At 38.0% G+C, this 27,754-nt stretch overlaps 1 protein-coding gene across 1 annotated transcript; it reads left to right on the top strand.

The window, feature by feature from the left end:
- Positions 1 to 1,067: 1,067 nt before the first annotated feature.
- Positions 1,068 to 27,450, top strand: hat1 (histone acetyltransferase 1). Its single transcript, XM_084420556.1, has 11 exons — positions 1,068 to 1,154; positions 2,049 to 2,120; positions 2,452 to 2,527; positions 2,679 to 2,799; positions 10,949 to 11,128; positions 13,743 to 13,864; positions 15,164 to 15,268; positions 17,476 to 17,582; positions 20,661 to 20,812; positions 22,730 to 22,846; positions 26,906 to 27,450. The coding sequence occupies exons 1-11, from the start codon at positions 1,148 to 1,150 to the stop codon at positions 27,071 to 27,073; spliced, it is 1,227 nt and encodes a 408-aa protein (XP_084276682.1). The 5' UTR covers positions 1,068 to 1,147; the 3' UTR covers positions 27,074 to 27,450.
- Positions 27,451 to 27,754: the final 304 nt, after the last annotated feature.

Genomic DNA, 27,754 nt, shown 5'->3' with positions numbered 1-27,754 from the left:
ATGACGTCATCGCGGCGTACTTGCGTTCTGCCTGCCTAATGTTTTTTCTCGTTAAAATCATGCTCACATACTGTATTTTAAGATAACATACTATAATATAATATAATATAATATAGCCGAATGTCCAATAAAGCTGTTCTCATTTACTATTTTTTTTTTTTGTCAGACAATAGAATGAGTAGCTGTTGAATTACTTTTTTTTTTGTAAAATTATCTGAATTGAGAGAGTTCGGGAACTGGGTGAACTAAAGGCACTGTGATAGTGAGTATTACAAGTGATAAGCACAAGTAATAAAATAAAATGGTCAAACTAAATTCTTTAAATATAAAACAAAAGATAAGTGATAAGTCCGTCCGTGGAAACAACACTGCTCATTCACGTCTGTTCCGTGCTGCTGCTCCTCTCTCAGCCATTCACTGAACAGGGTAGACGCAGAGAGAGGTGTGTGACAGCAAGGAGAACGCAAACCTCGCGCTCGCAGGACTGTGCTGGCAACATTTGGAGGTTACTGAGGTTTGTCCAAAAAGTAGCTAGATTTGTCGCTAGTCGCTTTTTTGAAAAAATGTTGCTAAAGGGGTCTGAAAAGTCGCTAAAAATAGCGACAAAGGCGCTAAGTTGGCAACACTGCTCACTGGTTCTTGCAGAAGCTCAAACGTGCTGCGTAACACGAGGATGAACCTCATTGGTTCTTGCAGAAGCTCAAATGTGCTGCGTAACACGAGGATGAACCTCATTGGTTCTTGCAGAAGCTCAAACAATCCTGATCCACAATCCTACATCCTTTTAAATCTGATGTAATTAAGATGTTACCTGCATTTAAACCATATCCCTTGCATATATAGCCTACCAGCAAACAATTTTGCATTTAAAAGACGTCTAATAGCCGTCCAATAGCCGTTCAGACCTTTTTTTACAGTTCAGACTTCAGACCCAAATAATAACTGTTGTGTTGACGACAGTAATGCCAGGACCCGTGCTCGCTCTGTCATGCGGCGCTGTTGAAAAAGCGTAGGAGACAAATCGGATTCTGCTGCGATGAGAAAAACAACGCGAGACGTTATCCAATGGCTTTAGCGAGCGGAAGCACGTGGGTAAACAGGAAGTAGTTTTGGCATTTGGCGGGTTGAACGGAGAAGACGCGCAAAAATGGCGGGTGAGTGTAAAAACCCTTTTATAGCATCCGTGTTTTATTACTGATGCTGTCATGAAGCGTGTGTGTGTGTGTTATGCTAGAGCTCGAGCGGTGCTGTGTGCTGATATGTGCGGGAGCAGACAGAATAGAGAAACTGAGTTTTAGCTGCGGCTAAATGCTAACGTTAATCATCACAGAGAAGAGCAGCACATGTTTGTTTTCATGGATATCTGTTCGTTTTTAAATGTCAGATATACTAACAAACACACGAACTCACAATATCACACAGATTAAGCAGTGCACACGGGTGGCTGCTGCAAATGAACTCTCTGTGAGCTGTCAGTGTAACGTGCATTAGATGTGTTCATGTCTGTATGTCTGAGATCAAGTATATTTCACACAGAGAGCAAGAAAGATACACATATAAGATAGATATATAAACATAAATATATACTATGACGGATAGTTCGTTATATAAATGTATACTCTTGAGTCCAGAATTATAAGACCAGTAATGCAAATGCTTCTATTTGGTATTTTTGTACATTTTTGTCATTACAAATGATATCAGTATAACAAGTCAATAGTTCAAAGCACTCAAGGACAAGGACTTGATCTTGTTGTCCAGTATGAGTTGAGTTGAGATGTTCCAAAGAGGAATATTAGGAAAGTCTGATTGTGTGCACAATGAAGCGCATGTGGTCAATATGCCAAATTAGTTTTATTTGATTAGTGACCTTATACATATTTTATTAATCTGTGAGGTATGTTAGTGCAACGACAGACGCAATATTGTATTGTGTCATATTGCATTGAATTGATTATTGTATTGTACGTTATTATTGAGTTGTTTAGCTGATGACAGAAATTATATTTTGAGCGTTAAATTATGATGTTTCTCTTTCTTTCCTACAGCTGTGAATGACATGGAGAAGAAACTTGCGGAGTTCAAATGCGACACTAACGAAGCTATATGCCTGAAATTAGGTAAATCATTAATCATCACTATAAAAACTGAATCTGTTGTTGTATGATCATTATTTGTATTCAGAATGCATTTATCCTGCTGTATTCTACAAGTCGACATGAAATTGACCATATTGACTTTTTCCTAGTTTTGCATGATTGATCAGAAGATCAAGATTTAACATATTCTTCATCTGAAGCAACTTTCCTTTTCTGCTTCGGATTTGTTTGGATGATGATAATGTTAAACAGCAATTTAAGCACTTTTATTTAATTTGACTCCTTTCTGATATGTAATGCTCACCTTCCATTCAATTCCCAATGGATAAAGTCAGTTTTTTGTGTGACGTAGTGCGGTTCCCAGAGGATGTAGAGGATGAAAGCACAACGTTTCACCCGGAGTTCAGTCATCAGCTGTATGGAGACGAGTATGTATAACAAACCTTGCATTGCATATCAATCGCTGTTATACATTTATTATTAATTTTCATGTATTCATTTACTAATATTATGTAATCAGTGTGTGTGTGTGTGTGTGTTTCCCTGTTTCTCTAATGTTTGTGCTTTGTTTCTGCACAGTGAAGTGGCGTTTGGCTACAAAGGTCTTCAGATCCAGCTGTACTACAGTGCAGGGAACCTAAACACCCTGTTCAAAGTCAAGTACACTTCCAGGGTCACAGACAAGTTTGACTGTGTGGAGGTACAGCTTCTCATACCACTCACTGTGCTGACATGAACAGTTTTTATATTCATACAATCTTATGAAAATAACAATTTACATATGTACCACATTCTGAACAAAGCATGCACACCATGTGCCTTTCCAACATATCCAGGACTCAACGGTAAGCATGTGCTTGTTCTAGTCTATGCGAACTTAAAGGGGTCATATAATGCCATTTTTGTACAAGCTAATATGATTCTTTAGGGTCTAAATTAAAAGTTTGTAATATACTTTAATTAAAAATTCTCATTTGTATTGTAAGAAAACACTCATTTTACCTGGTCAAAAACAGCTCTGTTTTCAGCACGCCGTTTAAGTGCATGTGTCTTTAAATGATAATGAGCTTTGCTCGCCCCGCCCCTCTGTTCTGTGGGCGTTTTGACACAACAACACACGTGGAACAACAACAACGTGAAAATTCAACAGGGTTTAGCGTAACGTCAGAGAACTTCTAATTTCTTGGAGTATGCGCAAACAATAGTTTGGGTTTTCGCGCCGGCGGCAATGGATCAACATTCTAATCAATCAGTCGAGAAGAGAGACATCATGGGGAAGTGTCGTTCGAGGTTCGGTGTACGCATTTTCAAACTTGAACGGTTCGTTGGGCCATTTTTCCTGCCGACCGAAATTTCGTTATTTCAAATGTAGGCACGCTCATAATGTAAGAGACGCCGGCGCGACCACAACATTGCCCAACGTAATGCAAGCGGAACGAAACTGCTCGTTATTGTGTGGTTGAAGGACCGTTCATCAGTTTGGACCAGTGCAGCGCGAGCCGATCGTGATCATGCGACACTGTTACTACACAGCGCTAAGAGATCCAGTAAAGAAAGCATTTGAATTCGCCACAAAAGTGAAAGCGCTATATAAAAAATAAACTTGAAAAGTAATAACATCGCTGCGAGATCTAGTGAGAAACATTCACATTTCTCTGTTATTAACGGATCAAACAGCGCGTGGAAGCCAGGAAGAAACATTGTGCCATGAATGAACTATCCAGTGTCCACAGATCAGCAACATTCACCATGGATTTACTGTAGTAACACTAACTGTCTGCAACCATGGGAGTTTGACAGGAATAGTAGGCTATAATGCTTTCAAGTAACATTACGTCAGTTTTATTTTGACATTATGAATACAATTGCTGCCCTCAAATGTTAATCTGAACTAAAAATAGACCTTTGTTTATAACTAATATTAGGTTACATTGCATTTTTTCCAAGGAGCTGTTGTGTCTATTATAGCTCCATCATTGGTCAAAGTAAAAAAAATCATACTTTATTATGTTAGTTTTAATAAAGATAAAAAAATAAAAATTATCTGGCATTTCTTTCTTTTTGCTGTATCGAAAACGTACCAAACCATGACACAAGTGTATCGTATTGAACCGAACCGTGAATTTTGTGAACCGTTACACCCCTACTATCTATATCTCTCTTACCTATCTGTCTACCCCTCTGAAGCAATGATTGAAGCAATTTGAATGCTGAGAAACTTTACTAAGATGATTTGAAAAGTTAGTTTATCTGTGTATTGTTATGAATGTTTGATATTTACCAAAAACATCACTTTGCAGTGTATTATTGAATGAGTTTTTTTTATAATAAATGTATTTTTAATTAAAACATTTGTTAGTAATAGTCATAATTGGGATTTGATCTGGTGTTTTACGACTGCATAATGGGTGCGATGTAGGTCTTAATTTTCATTAAAGTGGTCTTAAAAAGGTCTTAAATTTGGGGTGATCAAACCTGGGGAAACCCTGATGAGAAATTGAACAGGTGTTCCTAATAATCCTTTAGGTGAGTGTATATAACATAAAAACAAAAACTAAACAAACAAATGCAATCATTTGGTGGGAGTCTGGAGCCCTGGCGCCACCGACGGTTAAGTAGAGAGGTTTAGATAAAGGGGTTTGAGTGACTAATAATAATCAACATTTAACCTCATGAAAAATATTTATTTAATGTTATCCGTGTTATATTTCATCTGCAACATCATCTCATCTCTGATGAAAGACCCACGACTGGCAGATCAGCGTGCTCTTTCTTTTCTCTCCAATACAGTAGGACATTCATTTAAATGAAATGTGGAGGACGTTAACTGTGACAAGATGATTGACAGGCCAGTTTACAGTGACAAGATGCACATAACTAGTGACAGAGCGTCTGTTAAAGACGCAATTATAATGTTTTTCAATTTATCAAAGGAATAATGTAATATAATTTGCCAACAGTATATTTCTTTAAGCTATTGCCGTTTTTGTGCATTTGCATTTATACTTAATGTGTTTAGGAAATTGTTTTTCATAAGCATAATAATTAATTTTCATACCGTGGCAGCAAGGTACCTCTGATTATCATAATCTACAAATGTATTAGTTCATGTTATAAGAGTAAAGTCCTACGTCAATCAGTTAGCATATTTACATTAGGCTATAAAAATGGTTGTTTTTACAGATATTATTGGTTTTGTTCATGAAAATAGATTTACATCCATCCGCATCCCAACTCAAGCTACTGCTACTGTCAACTCAAGCTAGTTTCAAATGTGCATTTCCAAGTGACAAAAACATAATATTTTTAATAATCACTAATTATTTTTGGTGCTAGCAAATCAGGTGCTGGTGCCACTGCTCACAGTTAGTCTGGAGCGCTGGTCAAACACAAAAGGATAAATTTGGACAAGAGCAGTCAGGACATTTTTCAACAACTCATTCACTTTATTGTGGGTCTTCTAACTTACGATAGCTTTTGTGAGGAACAGAACAAAATTTAAGCCGTGGCACGTTGTTTCTTATTGCAAACATCATTGGTTCTCACATGTATTGTGACCAGAAGTCAGTGCTGCCTTATTTGATTTTAGCACTACAACATAATGGGAGATTTTCAATACATAATGACGTCAGTTTCAGTCTGTTCTGAAACTTTCACAACGTTTTGACTCCAAAGATCCCCACTGTCCATAACAATATTTGAAAGCACGACACTCCTACTTTCTGTAAACTAAATTTCAGGATTACAGATGTTGAATATTCAGGTTAGGTTATTTTAACCAATGACGGTAAAAGACTGTTCCAGTCAAAATATTTCAGTCTTAGAAATAACACTTTTAAAAGACTAGTAGCTCATAAGGGAGTGAATTTAAATTAGAAACAAGTTGATTTATTTTGCTTTATTAACGTATTTTAATGCTGCCATTTGAGTCTCCTTGAGGCCCTCTGATCGAGAGCCAAAGCTTTAGAGGGCACAGAGTATAGCGCAGACAGTCTCACTATTTTATCAAGGAGAGTAGAGTCGGAATATACCTTTTGTGTGGAAGTCATACAGTTTTGGGAGTGACATTAGGGCGAGTAAATGATGACAGAATTTGTATTTTTGTGATATTCTGTATTCTACCACTGCGCACACACTCTTTACAGGCCTATTCAATTCTACAGTGATTGAACAAGCTTGCTTGTACATGTGATTGAATCAGGCAGTTGAGGTTCGATAAGATCAGACCTGAGCTGTGTTTTTTTTTAATTAGACCTAATTATTTACTGTGTGTTGACACCACGTGACTGCCGTTTTTAGTGCCATTTCTGAATATCTTTCACCTGTACGCGTAGCATGCAATTATTGTCGCTAAACATTCTTAAGATGTTTATTTTATTGTGTCTTTTACAGGGCTCCACCGTTGCTCATATTGGGTTCTTTTTTTCATCTTTTTTTCCTCATAGATGAAGTCTTTGATTAGAAGGGTTTTTTCCCCCCAGTGTAATTGGATTCAATGCCTTTATTGAACCCCATCGTATAAAGAAGACATATTCTCAAATTGAAGCTCAAGTCTCTGAAGAGTCTTGCATCCTTAAGCGCCATTAGTTAATACAGGAACGCCACAATGCCACGCTTTTATTTGTGCGATCGAGCAATTTGCCCGAGAAACAATTTTTTACAATTTTCTGTCTGCTCTGTTTTTGTCGTCCTCTCTTCGCTCCCATAATGCAGCAGGACAATAGTGAGTGTTACTGAGCTGCAGGTGCACCGATCCCCTTCTGATATTAGCTGATGTCTGAATGAGCAGGAATTAGCGGCGTGTTGCATTAGCCTTTTGTCGTGTGTTTTGTGGCCGTTGTGAATGAAGAGTCCCGCGACACAAGTGCGGCCCATCATGCGGCCAAAGGGCCCTGCTTAGCAACTTAATACAAAGTGTTCTCATGTCAGGCCCGCTGGAAATGGATACAATGCAAACATGGGTGCACATTCTGCTGGGTAAAAAAATCTCAGAGCGGGTGGAGGAGGGGGGTGTCGCTATTGTCCGGTTCGTAGCCCGTGAATGGAGAGGGCAAACTCGTTTGATTGAGTTCGCTCACCAGCCTCAGAACACAGGAACCTATTATACATATCCAGGCTTTTTTTTTTTGTTAAGTCGAGATCAATTCATTAAATTTTATTGCCCGGTGAGAAGCTGGGACACATTACGGTGGGGGGAACTTCATCTGATATTCATGGTTTAAGATAAGTAGTAAATGTATTCAATTAAGTGGTCTTTCAGAGGAGGCACAGAAAGAGGGGGAGGGGTGGGGGGCTGGAAACTCCTCAGCTGACATTGCTAATTGCCTAATGGGTCTCCTTTTTGTGCCACAAAAATATGTATTTTTTTCCTTTAATTCCTTTTTGTGGCATGCCAATCACCGCTGAAGTATAGCTTAATGACAGAACAATAGGGAATTACTCTGTTAGGGCTCTTTTGTGATTATATGTAAAGGCCGAGCACCGGGGGAATAGACACATAACTCATAAATGTGCCACTTCAGTTTATACGATTAAATTCAGCTGTTCGCACTGTATACTAGACACAGCTGAGTTAACCGCTCTCGCTCTGTGGGAGTTTGCAACGTGCTTTAGATTAAGATGAACGTGCGTTACCTCTATAGAGATGCACACAGTCATTGCTGATCTTTGGGATGTTCAGCACAATATTCTGTTATCATTCACAGACACAAAAAAACAAGTTGTTCCAAGTTACAAAAGAGAGATGTTTAGCAGAAAGATCACAGTGTCAGTGAAAACCGAAAGTGGCCAGTGGCTGTCCAGCTCCTAAAAGGGCAAAAAGCACAATTTAAGTGTCGAGTTGAACGTATGACTCGTGCCGTCATGTTCTTCTGAAGCCATGTAAGTCTTCTGTAATTATACAGTAGCTTTCTGTGATGATTAGACTCAATTTAAGTCATGATTCACTGAAAATCTGTTAACACATTATTCCCCATATATAGATGTAAACATATTATATATATATATATATATATATATGTTTACATACACTGTCCCGGCCTAATTAGCTGTTTGGATTTAAATAAGCAAATGCTCGAGTCTATGATTGGATCATTATTGCTGTGGTTATTATATTTCTAGCATGTTATATGTTTGGCAACAGTTCTTCTAGCCCTAATTGATGGAGTGTATAGCTTTTCATTTCTTAAACAATCATGTAGGAAGACACATCATGGCCATATTCCAGGATGACCATGTCAGGATTCATCAGGCTCAGACTGTGAAAGAATGGTTGTGAGGAGCATGAAGAATCATTTTCACACATGAATCGTCTCCTCTGAGTCCAGACCTTAAATTAAGCCTTTGGGATGTGCTGGAGGAGACTTTACAGAGTGCTGGACTCTTGCATTGTCAATACAAGATCTTGACCAAAAACTGATGCACCTCTTGATGGAAATAACATCACAACATTTATTTCCATCAAGAGGTGCATCAATTTTGGTCAGATCTTGTATTGACAATGCAAGAGTCCAGCACTCTGTAAAGTCTCCTCCAGCACAACCCAAAGAGTTACAATGAAAGTATATATTACATGGTTTCCACTAGGGTCGCCCGATCATGGCAAAAAATCATGATTATCGGTGGGTGATTTGATCAAAGTCTTATTTCTTGATATGAGTAACTTTAAATGTCAGTGAAATTTCACAATTATCGATTCTTGTTGTTCAGCAAAAACTAATACTAGGTTAATTAATGTTTAAGTTACAGTCCTCAAAACAGTTACAGAAGACAAGTAATAAAATAAGAACAAAGAAACAAATTACAAACAAAACAGACAAAAACTAACCCTAATAGAACAAAAATACAAATGAAATAAATAATGCTTTAGGTTTTTCAGGAAGAGGTGCTAACAGTGGTATTCAGAGAAGTAAAAGCCTTCAACAGAAATTGAATAAAGTAATCAAATGTAAAATAACACTGAATAGAGACTAATCCTTATTAAACTACAACGGTTATTCATTCAAGAGCAGTGAGTGATTTTATCTTCATCTTTTGTCGTTTGATTTACATTAATGACTGTAGCTGATTTATTAGGCTCCTGTCACTTTAAGAGCTGCATGGATCCAATATACTGTTACACACACATTTCAAACACGCTTTATTAAATGTTTGCAATCACCTAAGATATCACTGACTGTGTGTACAAGGAAACTTACCAAAATGGATTTTGACATTTGTTTGTGGTCCAGTTGAGCGTTTAGGCCCATGTGAAGCCCATGTATACTTTGCTTATTCCCGTTCCGGCCCGTCTCGGAGCGTGCTCACAGGAGGCCACCTAGGGAAGATAGATAGATAGATAGATAGATAGATAGATAGATAGATAGATAGATAGATAGATAGATAGATAGATAGATAGATAGATAGATAGCACTTTATTGTCCGTGTACACGGAGATTTGTCTTGCAGTACAAGCCCCAACAACCTAAAAAAGCTAAAAACATAGAAGCATCAGTTAAAACATAAATAGATAATTAATATGATGGGGGCCCTGCCCTGCAAGAGTGGTCTTCAATAGCCATAAATATATAGATGAAAGTGAAAGTAGGTGGGAACTATCACTTTTTTACCTTCCCGTGTTGATCCAGCAGAGATATTGACAGAGGAACAAATGAGTGTTTATATTTGTTCTTTCTGCATTCTGGGACCCTATAGCGCCTCCCGGAGGGCAGGAGTTGATACTCCCGCAGAACAGCGTCTCTTTCCTGGCTTAATGCACTTTTAATAACAAGGTTTAATATCAAGCATGTCCTGCAGTTTAGCAACAGTAGCCTGCATTTAACATCTTTTACTTATTCGGCTGATTTGGATGGGATCTTTTATCTTAGGGAGGAATGAAAGCGCACCGCTGAGAAGAAAAGGAAAGTGCGCTGGACAGAATGCGGTATCCGCACAATAACCGTTTTACCCCCATTACCTTGTTTTCATAATTGTTGGAAGCCGAAATCGAAATGTGTTTCTTGAGCAGTGAATCAGCATATTAAAATGATTTCTGAAGAATCGTGTGCCAATATTTGGTACCAGGGCAAAAACTGTTTAATAAGTACTTTTGTCCCATTTTTTTGGGGTCTATTGGTTATTACTTCAACTTTTCCCATTCAATCGTGCATTTAAATATGGTTGCCAATCCAGAAACTTTGCAGTGTGCTTAGCAGCATGAAATAAAGCAGGTGAATGGGTAATAAACAGAAAGCAAGAGAAGAGCCTCCCTTTATAATCACGAAGACTGTCAATCTCTAAAGCACAAACTCACTGAATTCTGCATTCCTGCGAAAACTCCTGTTTCTCCTGAAAAAAACAGTCTTGATTGAACAACGAATCTCTTATTTACATCGTGTTTACGCTTTGTTGGTTGTAATAAAAGGATTTGCGAGTGTTCGGCTGGGATTGAACAGAACAAAATATTGTGCGTTTTCAGCTCTGATAGGCCATTGCATTCACGCACTCAACAGATTTGATTGTGATTGGCTGCATTGCTCAATGCTTTTAAACACACACTGTAAAGAAAAAACCTTTGATGCTGAGAGAGAGTTCAAACAAACTCAAATGTGAGCGTTTGAAAGCAGCATCTATCAGTGGGTACAGAATATGTATGTTTTTGCACCGTAGTTCGGTTCTTTAATTGTGATTCTTGGAGGTTTAAATATTGACTTTGAAGATTGCTTTGTTTCTATTGTTTGAATTGTAATATACACTGGTCTCTCTTACATAAATGTTGTTCTCCCACTGCAAATGTTGGTAGTTTTTCATTTGTTGAAATGTTGGTAGTCAGTCATATAAAGCCAGCTCTCTCTTTCTCTGTTTGTCCTCAGCCAGATGATGTGGAGGGAAAGGTCAGAGAGATCATTCCTGCTGGTTTCTGCTGTAACACAGATGACTTCATCTCTATCTTGGAGAAAGAGGCCAACTTCAGACCCTTCGGCAGCCTGCAACATACCTACAAAGTTCACAATGTGGAGGCAGGAGAGGATCTCACCTACCATATACACAAGGTACAGTTTCCCACTGCATTTGAGTCTCTGCTTTGACTGCTGGCGACGTCATTCAGCATTCAGACTGGAATATGATAGAGTTTCAGGCCATTGTAACAGGTTTGCCAGTGTGGATCATGAATAGTGAAATGTGTTACGCTATGATTTTATAGTTATTTTTTTCTTGCTCACTTTTTTTACGTCAACAGAAAAGTTTCAGAAGTGGAGAAAGTTATTACACTCGAATGAAGGATTATTGTTGTGTTTGTAATTGTATTACTACCTAGTCTAGTGATAGCCTGGCTCCGCCCTTCTACGTACTTCCGCTCAATTTTCATTTTTCTTCAGTACTCCGTCTGGGTTTGCGGTATATTCTTGGGTTTTTTCCGGCAAATTTTTTGGCGGTTCAATCAGCGAACAGAGGGAGTGGCTGAGAATGATGACGTTGAGGTCGTGCGCTAGTTTGAGTTTTAGGGTTAGGTCACGACCAAACGTTAGCGATTGGTTATGGCAGATCCAGAGAGGCTCTGGGCAGATCCAATAGTTTTCAATTTCAACAGAGTACCTGCCTTCAAGGAACTTAGTTACCGCTTGTCAATGGAGAGTGGCCAGACTCTCTGTACAAATGAAATGTACGAGAGTCTGGTATGACCAGGCTAGTCTAGTTATGCACGGAAAGCAAAAACTCAGGGTGCACTTGGCTTAAAACCGAAAATATATTTTTTTTTACTTATTTTAAAAGTATATTTTTTGTATTATAATATTAATATTAGACTTTTTAATTAATTTGATGATTTTTACCAAAACACAGACAATAAAATCGGAAAACGAAAGTTTATGGAAGTAAAATAATGACATGTTTTTGAAACAAAAAAGCTTGTTAAATTGCACTACTTGAAAAAATATGCATTGCATTAACCCTGCTTGCATTTTAATGCATTGAATTAGGGATGCACCGATCCACATTTTTTCACTTCCGATCCGATCCCGATACCTGAATTTGGATATCGGCCGATACCGATACTATTCCGATACCAGAGCTGTGTTTGATTTAATATTATTATTATCATTATTGTTTATTTTATATGTTGCTGAAATAAACTTCTCTCAACAGGCAAGTATGAATGACATGTTATGTACGTATGTATGCATGTATGTCCCAAAACGCAACTTGAGGTAAGTATAAGGTCAGAAAAGGAAGTCAGAAAAACAGGAAATCCTGTTAACAGGAAAAATCCCATTCTGAAAACAAATATGCAACTGTAAGGGTTTCAAATTGATTGTCATGTCAATATTTATTACATTCCCAAAATGTCAAATACTTGCGTCTTGAAATATAAGAAAAGTGCAAGTGTAAACATCTTACACACACACTATCTGAAGGGTGATCCTCGCTCCGATGCAGTAACTCTCTCGATGAATGCTCGATCAACATCAGCATCGTGCAAACAAACAAGCGGATTTCGCCTCAGACGCGCGTCGATTTCGCTTCAAACTTTAGCTTTTTACGCACGTCAGTTTTTCTCTGGTCGCGCGAATGGATTCAAAATATTAAAGCGTCCAAATAGACGCGGTAGACGCGAATTTGACGCGCTATTCGCGTTTGGTGTGAACGCACAGTAACGTGGTGCTTTTTTAAATGTTTGATTGCGTTCGTTGTGTTGTACGACGCGAGGGAGCTTTAAACTTAAAGGGCTCTGAATTACAGCTTTGCAAACATTGCATTTTGCTGTCTTGCTCTGCGGTGTTTCCAGTGTGAAGTATTTCCACACAGTTGTTGGCTAGCCGCAAACCGTGGAATGGATTTCCTGAGCGGGGGCGTGTCTCATAACTCTGTGTCTCATTGAGCCGCGCCTCCGTTCAGGAAATCCATTCCACAGTTTGCAGCCAGCTAGCAGACTCGCCGGCGGGAATCACTTTTGGACTTTGGAGTCATTTCAGCAGATGTTAAAGCGAGCGCAGACATGACTCATGGATATCGGGTATCTCAGCAGGTTGGATCGGGAAAATCCGATACGTGAATTACGCTGGTATCGGTCCCGATACCGATACTGGATCGGATCGGCCCCATCCCTACATTGAATTTTTAGTGCTTGCATTTTTATGGGCTGAAATTCAACATGGTTGTATATTTAAGCTGTGAATATTTCAATTCAAAAATTTTCACACACGTTTTCATTAATAAAAATTCAATAATCCATAGTCACCTTTCAGATTTCACTGTTTCACTGTTTTTTTTTTGTTTAAAATACAACCTATAATATTCGACAGGCAATTTTCAAAAGAGTTTTGCAAATGTGCAAAAATGTTGACTTTCCCACTGCCCATTTTAAAGAATGATGAACCATTAATTAAGTTCTTGCACAATTCCTTGTGAACCCACTATGGATTTTATCGGTACCACTTTACAATAAGGTTTCATTTGTGAACTACTTTAGTTAAAATGGTTAACATGAACTAAGAATTAACAATACTTCTACAGCATTTATTAATCTTGGTTAATTTTAATTTCATGGTTTACATTATTAACATCAAATGTTGTATTTGTATTTGTCTCATTGTTAGTTAATGCATTAAGTAATGGGTAATAAATAAGACCTAATTGTAAAGTTTCATCTGCTCTTCATGATTTTAGGTGGATATCTCGTGTCCAGGGTTCAGAGAGTACCACGAGCGCTTGCAGACGTTTCTCATGTGGTTCATTGAGACGGCCAGTTTCATCGATGTGGATGATGACCGCTGGGATTTCTTCCTAGTGTGAGTGTCTAAGATGCAAATATTCTTTATGGTGTATCAGCATTAAAGTATAATCCCTCACTCCTCAGTTTGAAAACACTTGAAAATACTGCTTTTACTGTAATGATCTTCAGTCTAACAGGCAAGAATGTGTTTACATCTGCTCACTTAAAATTACGTTGGCAACTCACAATCAGCTGTGAAGTTCATAGATCTGTAGAACTGTAATCCCACCACCAACAGGATGATTTAGACTATATGGGTCATATAACATACATTTGTGTAAAGAATAATTGTTTGTTTTTTTGAAAATAGTATTACCGGTAATAAAACAAACTTCGCATTTCTGTTTTGAATGTCTCGCCCCATAGACTTCCGTTGTATAACCATTACGGTAAGTGCAGTTTTTGTTTGTTTTTACAATCAACAAAACTCTAAATTATGTTACAAATACTGACATTAGGACTTCAAGCTATAGTTCACCCAAAAATGTAAAATCCGTCATCATTTACAATGTCGACTTACATAAAAGAAGCTAATTGGAGAAATTGGTCTCAGTGTTCAGAAGTCAGCGGTAACCAAAATAATTTGGAAGGACATTGAACAAAGAACAAATTTAAGTTGTCGGCCAAAACTTGTGATTAGTGTTGATAACTTTGGCAGGCAAAAAATCTAAATCAAGTGCTCTCACAAAGTCAGCGAGTGCCGATACGAATGTAGTGTCAATTAATAGCGAACAGTAACTTTCTAAACCCTAATTTCCTGAGTCTCTCTCACACGCGCACACGTCTAAAGCGTCCGAGCGGGCCCAGTTACGTCCCTCCTGCCTTTGTGGGGCCCGTGGGGCCAATTATCAGACTGCTTTAATTATATTTTCTCCTGCATTGAAGCAAATTGTTGATCTGGCAAGAGTTTCCTTTGTGTTGTTTGTCTGGTTTCTTTGCTCTTGTGTTTCTTTCTTTCTTGAGTCAGGCCAAGAGGCTGAATTGAATGTTGTTGTCTTTTGAAACGCTGAATGAAGTCTCCAGCGGTAGTGAAGGGGACTCTGCCTGTGTTTTCTTTGCTTTGGCACCTATTAAAACAGACAATGGGCAAATGGACTGGAGTGATGTGAAGAGGCTAGATGCCTGCCTCTCTGCTCAAAGTTGCAGTGCACCAATTAAGTGCATAATGCATTCAGTGTCTCCAGCAGGTGCAGCGACGGGCCACTCGCGCTGACGGGACGGGACGGGACGGGGGGGGGTTCGGTGCATGGGAGCGTGCCTACGATTGACCTGCCTGCCTTTGTCATCTCTCTCTATCTCTCTGTCTTTCTTGCAGATTCGAGAAGTACAATAAGGATGGAGAGACCCTTTACGCGACGGTTGGCTACATGACAGTGTATAATTACTACGTATACCCAGACAAAACCAGACCACGTGTCAGGTAATTACTGAGGAAGCACGTGCCCACTATCTGCTTTATTCTGTGAAAAAAGGAAAAGAAAATTACACATCTTTCTCTCTCCCTTGTCCCTAAAACTCCCAAATTACCATCTTGCGTCTCTTGTGTGCCAGCCCCTCACCGGGTATTATAAGACCAACCAATTCAGCATCACCCACCCAAAAGCTCGTTTTGAAAACGAGTCTAATGTATTGATTGGCAAGACGTGCTAACGTTTCATTACATCGGCCACTGATGAATGAACAGATATAACCTTTGGGAGACTGATGATATCATTGCTTACTGTATTTGAGAACATTTTCAGCAGCTAAATTGAGGCAGTCTTTATCAGTAATTCGCAACCGGTGGGTCGCGACCCGAAATGAGTTCTGATAGGATCAACCATACAAAATGCAAATGATAAATTGCGTCTAACCTTATAGTCCCGCATAGAAAACGAATAGTCGAAATAATAGGCTGTTGAAAGGCTGGAGAAAATGCTTCCTGTTTCTTTTGATGTTGATTTCACAGGTCATGTGTACCTTGGCGATATGGCAAATACAATGTGATATTTAGCTCGGTGTTATCATATCACACTTCTGCAGTTGTTTTTCACTGCATGTTAATTAGGGTTGTGTACCGAAACCCACCGGTATGTCACTTTAATGCCTGAGCTGTGGAGGTGGTGGCAAGGGACTACATTTGATTGAGTCATTAAACCGTTCATTCAACTAACACGTTCATTAACACAGATTCGTTCAAAGATACATGTAATGAAACAAGGAGTTAAATCATTTTACCTTTTAGCACCACTTTACAAGGCTCGGCTGACCAGCAATGCGTCGCTGATGCTGATGCCTCACTTCATAGAGATCAATGCCATTGATTTAATGCTTTAAAGAAAGCGCTGGTGGAAATGGGAAATACCCTTAAACGTTAAAAGGATGTTGCGACAAAGATTTCGCTTTCCTTGGACATGGATAAAATATAATACAGTTATTTGAATTTTAGCAGAGATTCACTTGCAGGAGCTCGTCCTCTCCTGACAGTGAAATGGACATGTGTTTGACCTTCTAACATTTACAGATGGAAAATATACCTGTGAAATGTAAGTTAAGCACTGAGGGGAGCACCACATCTCAAACGCTTTAAACAGCTGTCAGAGCATCTGACAGGGCAAGCTGCTTTAAACTTGTTAACTATATCTTACCACTTATTTTGAAGCCCTTAATATAAGCTTGTGTCATGTTTAGGACAAATTGTACTATGTACTTCTATTGTACTCACACTGCGTCCTCCAGATGTGCTCGTATCAAACTACTGTATCGAAACGGTATTACCTCATCCCATATCGTAAAAAAAAAAAAAAAATGTATCTATCGTACAAACTCGATATACCGCCCAGCCCTAAAACACAGTCATGTTATCATTATTAACTTATTTAACATTCCATACACAGGCACAAAATGCAAATCGAGAAGGGCATAGGCTTATGGGAAAGAAAGAAAAAACGTGAATGTTAATGCCTGTTAGTAGTACTCTGACTGTTATTTAATGTTAAAGTATTGCAGTTGGGTTAGGTGGTTTAGGTTTTATTGTTGTATATTTGTTATGTAAATTATTTGTGTTTTGTATTTATTTAAGCATACTTTAAACTTTCAATATATTGTCAATTTAAATATATATATTTTTTTTCAACAAAAAGCCGTTCTTTAATGTCATCCATCATCGTTTTGTGTGTTTTTTTAGTTTTTTTAAGTATCAGTTCAGGCACCAATACCGTTTTAAAAGTATCGATTTGGCACCGGTATCGTGAAAAAATAACCCAAACGATACCCAACCCTAATATTAAAACATCTCATGGTTTTCTTTTGTGGAACTAAGTTTTTTTTTTTTTGATACTTTTAAAGAGAATTTTTGGTACTTTTGGTGTGATTAACAATTTTGTTTCTGTGTTGTGTCAGTAACTTGATGTTGTTGAATGTAGAGTGATGATCCTGAAGCAAAACCTTTCAGTTTCAGTAGATTCTGTAAGGTCCGTAGTGTAGTGTGTGTGTCTGAAGGGTGCTAGAGTTGTAACAGGGCCTGTGTTTGCAGAACAGTTGCTCAAAAGGCTCAAGAGCTCTAACCTTAAATCGGTATTGTGCCTAATCATCGTGCTCTTCTGTGCAGCATCACTGAAGCTGTGTGTTTTGTGTGTGTGTGTGTAGCCAGATGCTGATCTTACCACCGTTCCAGGGAGAAGGCCACGGGGCTCAGCTCTTAGAGACAGTCCACCGATACTACTGCACGCTTGCTAAAGTACAGGACATCACAGGTATGAGCGCACACCGAGGCCTGGATTAAACATTCATGAGTTCTTTTATTACTAGTGTTGTTTGCCAGAGAAATGATCGCTATTATTTCTTCTCATACTTAAGGCCACATACACACGGTAAAGATTCAGGAGTGCCAACCGCATTTAAATGCGGGAGTGAATCCATTACAGTATAATTTCGTGCATATACAGAACACAACTCACTCCCGAAATTGTGGTGATTGTCACGTAATAAAAGTGATCTTTTCCATGTTAATCAGAGTTTTTGTCCTAACCAGCCGTGATGACGATATACACAACGCTTCTGTTTTAGATAAATATTCTATTTCTGCGAAGTTGCGGCTGGAAGAACAACATACAAAGTATGACAATGATAATCTCTGGTTCTGTTTATGTGCTTTATTTGATGTTGACAGCATCTAATGTGAGTTTTAATATAGTTTACATGATATATAGCCATACTAAAAGCGACAATGGATAATTCATCTCAGATCTTGAAAATAAATTAACAACAACTGAAAAGTGTATTCTATGACAAAGATTGCTTCAGTCACCCAGTATGTGTTTTTAATCGTGTTAAAATGTTGCAATATTTATTAATTAGATTGTGGGTATCCATTTCGTTGCAAGTGCCGCGCGTTTGCAGAGACTCCGCCCACGCGCTCCTCTGATTGGCTGTGATTTTTTTATTGATTTTGGTTAGACAAATTGCTTGTCGCTATCTTATCACATCGCGTCTGGTTAGGAGGACACAGTGTCGTTTTTCTTATCCACTATTATTTAAAGGGATAGTTCACCCAAAAATGAAAATTCTGTCATCATTCATGTCATCAACAGATCTCGGTCCCCACTGACTTCCATAGTACGAAAAAAATATACTATGGTAGTCAATGGGGACCGAGATCTGTTTGGTTACAAACATTCTTCCAAATATCTTTCTTTGTGTTCAGCAGAACAAAGAAACTCATACAGGTTTGGAACAACTTGAGGGTGAGTAAACAATGATAGAATTTTCATTTTTGGGTGAACTATCCCTTTAACGAGTTAATTTGGTTGTAGAATGCGGTTGTCACTCCCTTTAACTACTGAACTCTGTGTGTACAGAACTGGATTAAGCACTAAAAGCTGAATTGACAACCAAATTTAGCTGCAGTGTGTACTTAACCAAACATTTGAACAAAAGACTTATGCTAAGTATTATCTTTTAGATAGTAAACATAATGCTAACCTGGCTGGAAGACGATACAGTGTGACAAAATGTGAGTGGTGCAAACAGTATAGCATAACTGTATAGTATAGATTTATAATATCAGCCATCATATCAGTTTTTGGCCCTAACATAATTTAAGTATCCATTTTATATATATAATATACATTACATTATTACACGTCTCACTGAACCATTGCTGACCGTTGTAGTAACATAAATATATTGTTTTATGTAGCTATGATAGGTTCATTTATTTCAAATCACTCTACAGCCGCTTTATTCACAAATAATAAAATTATTTCTTCTCATATCTATATTTCATGTATATTAATTTATTATTACGTGGGATATTATAAAGTCAGTCTCCATTTTGCGTCAGGGTTCTCATCACACTTTTGTGTTTGTGTTTTTGTGGTTTATTTTGCAATAATGAACAGCTGACATGAGAAACCCATATTAGTTGATCAACTTTTACATGCTTTTAACTTTTAATCCAGTCAATAATGGCAGCATGAAAGTTCCACTACAGTAAATTATAAGTTGTCATGCTGTTTTCTTCATTTTGATCTTGGAAATCCTTTGCAAATGGCTTTATCTAATTTAAAAAAATGAATGTAAAGCCTAGTAACATTAGAGCATGTGTTCAAGAAAGCTGACTTGTATGATCACACAGCCATTCTTATGATATTCTGTGTGTTTGAATGGGAGCGAGGGCAAAGTGTTGTGAATGTCCTTTCATAAGGCAGTTGTTCCTGCTGAGCTGCTCTGCCTTCAGTTTTGGGGAGGTGAAGGGATGTGATGTTAATTGCCGGCAGTTTGCTGCTGAAATGTGCTGGCCACATGCTGCCACTCACTCACCCCCTCAACAAAGACACAATTATTCAGAGAGAGAGAGAGAGAGGACCACACTCTACCAGGTCTCTACCCAGCTCGCACTATTTTACCATGTTTGTTCATTTCTCTCTCTATATAGAGAGAGGACCAGATAACAAGGGCTGTGTAGGATAGCATTATATAAAATAATATAGAAATAGTTGCTTGAAATTACCTTTTTTTCCATGAAGTGTGTATTTCAAGAAGTAAAATATAGTAAAAATGTAGTTAATAATAATCTAGATTTCTTAGTCTAGATTATAATAGTTAATTAAAAATCTAGACTATTTTTTCTACATTGTATTTGCGCTAAATGAACACACTGAATAATATTCAATCGTTTATATCAATCATACGCTAATATAACAAATGCATACTGTACACAATAATAAACAGCAATATTTACCCTCATATATTTTTACTAAAACATTTTATTCCCATAAAAGGCCAGTTGGACACTTCCATGAACGTTTTTTTATTTTTATGATGCAGCACAAATCAAATTTTATCAGCAGTTTGAATCAATTCATTGAAAGTCAACTGATTTGATGAAATGAGTCAAACTTAAACTTTTTGTAACTAAAGTTTAATATAAGACATTTTTGATGCCCCCGTATTTGCGAGGCAGTGACAGGAACTTAAGTCTAATGCTGCGGTTTGTATTAAGTACATTAAAATCATGATATTAGCTTGTTCCTGATTAATTGCCAGCTATATATATTATAAACATTCAGTGTATTGCCCAGTCCTAATCTACATTGTATTACTGTATTTTGTCTCCCATCTCTTTTTTTATTTAGTAAAAGTCTTTGTTTCCCCTGATTACCAGAGTAAACATGCATTTATCTTAATTTTCTCCAATGATGTATTCAGCATATGTAATGAGTGTTTTCGTGAAGGTTGTGCTGTGTTTGTCTGGCGTCAGTATCTCAATACTGTATTTTACCAAATGAAAACTTTCGTGGGCTGACATTTCACTACTGTGTTCTCTGCAGCGGAAGATCCTTCTGAAAGTTATGTGAAGCTGAGAGATTTCGTGCTGGTGAAGCTGTGCTTGACCCTGTCGTCCTTCTCCAATGAGAAACTCTCTCTGGGCTTCAGTGAAGAAATGGCGTCTGAGGCCAGAGAAAAACTCAAGATCAACAAGGTAACGTCCCTTGCAGGTTTATTTATTTTACTTTTTAATAATTTTGCCTTTTTATTGATATCGATAGTCCAGAAAAGACATGAGAAGAGGTGGAAATAGATTGTAATAGGATTGAAAAGCCACAAGATGGATTCAAACCTGCTTCACACACATATGTTTCAATAGCACCTCCATTTTCAAACCTGATTAGATTAGTTTCAATCAATCTGTTTTTTGTTTCAGTAAATCAAATTAGTGGTTTGCGATCATAACTAAAATAGTTCCCAACAGTTCCTGTGTGGCATTTTATCTGCTTTAAAATGTTTTAGTAAAATATATATCTAAGTAGATACCACTGTTTATTACTGTACATTTGTTATATAACTTTTTTACTTCATTTTACTCATTTACTTCATTCTGAATCCACTTGCCAGCAGTAGCTGTGTGGTTGAACCCACAATAAAAAAATAAAAAAGGTAATTTCAGAGCAAACTTACTTTAAAACTTTACTGGTGCTGTATAGTGTAGCTAATAAGGCCAAGTAATTATACAATTAATTCTACAAAGAGTTTGTGCATTTATATACTGAGATGATGGCTTTGTCCTTATGGGTTTTCAACTTGCTATGCCCCTAAAGGTAGGAGAGAACATCCGTTTCCTCTGAGGGCCATTAGCAGGTAGTGAGTGGGAGTGGGCCTAACAGTGACCCCTGTGGGACTCCTCTCTCTCTCGCCACTCCGGTCACTCTTTAACTGCTCCAATTATGACCCAGCATCTCCTTTTATGCCCCACAATCCCCTCTGTTCGTGTTGTTTGTGAGTGATTATCTCAGGGTGGTGCCTGTGGCATGGCCAGGCAAAATGCGTGTCTCTCCATACTACCCTAGTGGGAACTGCGTGAGGTATGGTGGACCTCTCGGAGTCATAGTTACAGAAGGAGTCAGAGTAGCTCAGGAATCCCAGAGCGAGATGCTTTTAACCCAGAGAAGTGGACACCATTAAAGATTCAGTCCATAATTGCTGTGACTGGTACATTTTGTACAATGTATTTAGGGTTTCTGCTCTTCACTGTTACAAAACTATTCATCAGTGACAGCTAGGATGTGGACATTACATCTTATTGTAATGTGACATGCAATGGAAGCTACATGTTCAATTGATTAGAAACAAATAATCTGATCATCTATGGTCTTTGCCTTCATTAGTACAAAAAAGACTAGCTAAACTCATGGAAGTGACCCACATAGCACAGTAAACATGATAACCATATTTCTAAAATGCATGACGTTCTTCCTTTTATTCAGGTTTTGTCTTTTGCGTTTGTGTACGTCACTGCTTAGGCTATATGGAAAGCATCTGTGGCACACTGACAGTTTTTACACATTTCTTTTATAGCTGTGCTAGATCTTCTCTTGTTTCACATAAATAAATCATCTCTAATTAAATCAGTATTTCAGGTCCATGTTTTATTTATTCATTGGTGAAAACAATGTAGTTGGATGATTATTGCACAGTCAGTTGGTAATTATCAAAATAAACCTCTTTAGGGTGATACACGACCCCTCAGCTTTGTATTCTAATCACCCTATCTGTTTATTTAGCACAAATGATGGGCTGACTGAACTCTTGCCACAGGAATTACATTGGTATAACTCAACTATATAATTGTATCGGTATGGCATAACTAAACTTTCATAGTAGTTCCACCTCTAAAGTACTATATTGACAGCAGTTACAGCTTAAACAAATCAATTTTACTAAAGAACTCGTGTAAGAGCTTTAAAGAAAATCTGAAGCTCGCATATTCTGCTTTTAAATGCTCAGGACTTAATTATTGCCACAGGTGCTGTCCCCAAACTCTAGGTTGAAAGTAAGCTAGAACGTGTGTTAAATGAACGAACCTTTACAATATGCCTTTTGTCTACTCTCTGACTTTCAGAAACATGCACGGCGTGTTTATGAAATTCTGCGTCTCAGAAACACAGACATGAGCGATGAAGAGAAAGCCAGAGAATTTCGCTTGGAGGTGAAAAAACGACTCTTTGGACCATACAGAGTAAGTGTGTTTGTGTGTGTTTTCTCGGCTCATGTCGGCTGTATGTGCTTCTGTCTCCGTCAGTGCTGATGGACTGCATTTCAGGAGCAGAATGACTGCAATCTGACTTGGTACACAGAGTACATTACCCATTAGGCGTAACTGCAACAACACCCATGCAATGATTAGTCAGTCATAAAGTTGCAGAGAAAGGAGCTTGGACTTCATGTACTGAAGGCGGGGTTCAAGAAACAACAAAACAAGTGAAGTCTTGCCAAAACAAACCCCGACTGCCAAGATTGGCCCGCTTGTGTAACGTTCTCCAAACCACGCAGCTCCAACTACAACATGTGAAATGAAGCATTTCTCGACTTCAAAGAGAGCTGCACATTTCTAGCCCCGTTTATATTAGTGTGCTGTGTAAAAATGAACAGAAACAAAACTCTTTCAGCGCTGCTGTTCTGATATTCTGCAGTCTTTGTCTGGCGTAATTTATTCATTGAGTGGTGTGAATAGTTTTTGCCGTTTCCTGTGTGATCCTCTCACGCGGTGTTAAGAGCGAGAGGGACCCGAGGCCTCGCTCTGGGTTTGTTTGAGGGTATAATGGCTCACACCGGGCGGCAGCCGCAGTCTCCACATCCACACCACGAGCTCCATTCACAACAAGTGTCATTATTACAGATTTGCATCTGATTTAAGCGGAGCCATTTAGCAGGGAGAATGCAGCACCCAGTCACCTGCACACGGTCTCTCTCTAATCCCATCTCTCTGCATGAAGACACGCTGCAGTTGTGTGTGTGTCTCAGGATTGGAGCTGAGCATCTGTGCAATATCGCTAAATTAGTTTGACCCCAATAGTTATCTGTCTGCAGGCCTTTGTATGTTATAGTTATGATTTGGAGCACGCGATGCAGTGTTTTAATGTCTTAAAGACCACCTGTGGTGAAAATCAAGTTGTTTATGTGTCTATTTAGTGTTTTTAATATGCGTTAAGACAAACCGTGTGCAAATTCAAGTCAACACCATTGCTGAGTATTTTCTCTTTAAAACTGCAGTGAACCAAAAACACGCTTTGAAATCGCCCTTGTTGTCTACGTCACAAATATGTTGTAACCAATCACGTCAACGTGTTTGTGGAGAGAAGCCAGGTTATCCTGGTATATTTTTCTGTTGATATGAAATGTATGTTGCTGTATGCTTTTCTCCACTGACGTTCTGAGTTGTTCAAAGTGTTTCTGCGGACGCTGATTGTTAGAAGCCAGCTGTCTGAATCTGACATGCGAACGGGAACATGGTTTGTGTAACATTAGCAACACATTATTAGCTGTTTGATAAAGTAGTCAAGCCAAAGGCTAATCATATTAATTATCGTTATGTGTCCGACGTAGTCGAGAGCGATACATAAAACACATGACCATTCTGATACATCGACCTTGTAGACGACCCTGTATAATTCACTCTTCCTCTTCTTCTGAATCAGTTTCTGGTTCAAACATATATGGCTGAATTAAACCAGTATTTACACTTGCCATCGTGCAGCGTTTACTACAGTAAAGTTTAGCGAGTTGCTCTGAGTGAGTGGAGGCGGGGCTCATTAACTCATACTAAATGAGGCAAGGGTGTAGATTTGCATTCAAGCTATTTTTAGGCATGAAGAATTTTTTCACCCCAAAAAAAAAAGGTTTAAATGCCATTTTGGTGATCAAAGATGAGTTTTAAGGGATACAATTCACAACCTCTGTGCAATTTTATTGCACATTTAGCACTGATTATGGGAGAAAAAAATGTATGCATTATCAAATTGTCTAAAATATTTAAAGAAATGCACAAACGTTCCAATGGTGGGGTTTTATTTAGCAAGGATGCATTCGATTGATCAAAAGTGACAGTAAAGACATTTATAATGTTATAAAAGATTCTATTTTAAATATGCTAAATGCTGTGCATCAAAGAATCTGGAAAAAAGCACAACCGTTTTCCACTGTGATAACAATAAGGAATATCTCGACAATTATGTAGTTAAAAAAAAAGATTGCATTTTAAATATCATACCTCATTTTGTTCCAAGTTAATATTTCTTTCTTCTGTGGAACACAAAAGGAAATGTTTTTACCATGAAAGTGCATACATTATGCAACCACAAATGAGATTGGAGCAGTGTTTTTAGTGAATATAAATTAACATTTTGTCCTGATGTCTTCAGGAGTCTTGGAATATAGTATATGAGTTTTTATTTCTCCTTTTTTTCTGAGCTTAACATGTTCCGGTTGCTGTATGTATTCATAATATGAAAAAGAGCAACGCGAACATTCTACTGAATTGTTTTGTGTTCCACAGTAGAAAGAATGTCAGACGGATTCTCAGGAGGTTTTAGCAAAGTTCTGTGACTGCAGATTCCGTGCAGTGGTCTTTATCTTTTCATCTCACTTGGATTGTACTCGATTAGCTGTTTCTTTTCACCCCATGCGTCCTGATTTCTCTTGGAGGTTGTGGGGATATTAGTTGATATTCTGCAGATAATGTGAGTTGATCTGATATCTGCTTTGGTGCTGAAGCCCCAGCACTGGTAATGTGTTGGACCAGAACCGCTCTCATCATGACACAGTCCAGGACAGAAAACTCTGACAGCAGTAAAGAGACTGAGCCAAAGAAAGAGGGAAAAACATGAGGCTGGGAAGAGGAAATGCATCAGGATCTGCAGACCATATGCGCCTCTCTCTCTTCTGGAGGTCTCTTTACTTGGAATATGTTGCAGATTTTCCTGTCCTTGCAACATCGTGTGTGTGTGTGTAGGGATTTATGGGGTAACTCGCTAATAATGAACTTTGCCCAACATTTCAGTGGAGAAACAATTATTTTTTTAGGTCTAACAACATAAATTGTTATTTGATTAATTTTAATGATATAAGTTGGATAGACACTGCAAGACTCCGTGCAGAATAATTTAAATATATCTAATCCAATATTTTGCCTATTTACATTCACTTTAGATGTTAATATCTCATCAACGCTGGCATTTTGACCAAGACGAACATTTAAAGGCAGGGTAGGTGATTTGATCCAGAAACATTTTTTTGTAATGCTGGTTGAAAGTCATATACTGTAGATAGGTAGTGTTATAATGTTGCAATGCTTAACAACCCAAATAAATTAACTTCTTACCCTTGGGTATTTAAAACAAGTTTGAGATTATCCTAACTTTAAGAGATTGTTTACAATGAATTTAAGAACAAAGATAGGAACATTGCTGAGAAATGTTCTTGGGAATACCAAATATTCTTATTGAGAAGAATTCTTTTTCTTTAGAATGTTTCATGAAACTTGACATTTTTCACTGGAACATGTGACATCCACACACTATCTGCACTGCTTTAGCGCTTACTAGAGGAATCACACAATAGAGTTGTTCAGTCGCGATCTCAACCCGGAAGGCTAATTCACCATGGCTTCTCTCTGGAATTTCCCATGGGTTTTCAATAGTGCTTTTTTGATTCATGAGTAAAATAAGGTCTGTGGTAACATCACCGTTTGATGCTTTGTGTAACATAAATTACACTCAATTATACCTCAAATGTTAATTTTGTACATTTAATTTCTGCTGTTTTTGTAATAAATGTAAATCTGATTTGTCCGTCATGTAAACTCAGATCCTTGTGGAAGTTGTGCTTCTGTTAGCAACTTTTATAAAAAACAAAGAAAGTAGAATTACAGGGAAATCAACTGTCGAATATCTTTCTTAAAGATGTTACTGCGAATGAAGCTGTGATGGGATCTCAATCTATACATGTTGTGCCTGTGCGCTTTCTTCTGAATTCATGTTTTGAGTGTCTTGATTCAGTGCCAAAGCCTCTCAACAACCTTACAGACTCGATTTTTGTTCACGGCTCTTTTATTTCACCCCTCTTTCTCTCGCTTTGTTTTTTACATGAAGTTTAGCTGTGATGTAATCACATTTGCCCTGGGGTTTCGATTCAATGGCAGTTTTTGGATGGGATCGGGTGAGCTGGTTTGCATCTTATTTTCTCTTGCGTTGTACTGACACCTGTGTATTTTCTCCCAACGCTTTTGCCATGTGTGTAGAAAAACCAGCGTGAGCTGACTAAGATGCGGAAATGTTTGAGGCCAGAGGAGTTGGCGTCCCACATCAGCCAGATGGACACGAGTCTGCAACACGAGGAACTGGAGAAAAGCTACCAGGACGTGCTTGCGGATTATCGGCGAGTCCTGGAGCGACTGGCTCAGGCGTGAGCTACGCAAGACTTCTGCATCGTCCTGGAAAGACTGGCCGAGACACACACACACACACACTGTTCTATTGCATTGTACACAGTGTTAATGAGGGATTAAACATGAAACATCTGCATTTGTTACTTTTGTGATAGACAGTTACAATTTTACAGTTACTTTTGTTATTCACATAATAAGAGATGAGTGCATTGGTCTACTGTGGAGATGAATTTTTCAGTTGGTGTTTTTTCCATCAAATATTTTCCTTAATGTAAAAAATGTAGATTTTGAAGCACTTCCTTGAACAAATAAAATGTTTTGTATATTGCTCAAATGTATGACTTTCCATCTCTTTGCTGATGTGTCTAAAATAAAAAGATTTTACTTAACAGGCTCAAGCCCTGCATTGTTTGATGTATTATGTAACGCTTGCATAATACAGTATGTGTTTGAAGTGTGCTATTGTACTAAAGTAACAAAACAAAAAAAATAGGCAATAAATGTATTTAGCAAGGATGCATTAAATGGATCCAAAGTTACAGTAATGGCTTGAATTGTTCCAAAAAAAACCTCAAGCTTTCTATTTACATAATCCTGAAAGAAAATGTATCGTGAAACAGCACAGCTGTTTTCAACACTGATAATAATCATAAATGTTTCTTGAGCAGCAAATCAGCATATGAGAATGATTTCTGAAGGATC

The sequence above is a fragment of the Rutilus rutilus genome (genome assembly GCF_951802725.1).
Source record: "Rutilus rutilus genome assembly, chromosome: 10".
NCBI classification, from domain to species: domain Eukaryota; kingdom Metazoa; phylum Chordata; class Actinopteri; order Cypriniformes; family Leuciscidae; genus Rutilus; species Rutilus rutilus.
The sequence above is the reverse complement of the archived record's forward strand: the minus strand, read 5'-3'. Positions and strand labels throughout refer to the sequence as shown.

Excerpts from the sequence above, each read along its gene's own strand:
- hat1 (XM_084420556.1), top strand. Across the intron at positions 2,121-2,451 it reads AGCTATATGCCTGAAATTAG|TGCGGTTCCCAGAGGATGTA; the intron begins GTAAATCATTAA and ends TGTGTGACGTAG. Across the intron at positions 11,129-13,742 it reads TCACCTACCATATACACAAG|GTGGATATCTCGTGTCCAGG; the intron begins GTACAGTTTCCC and ends TCATGATTTTAG.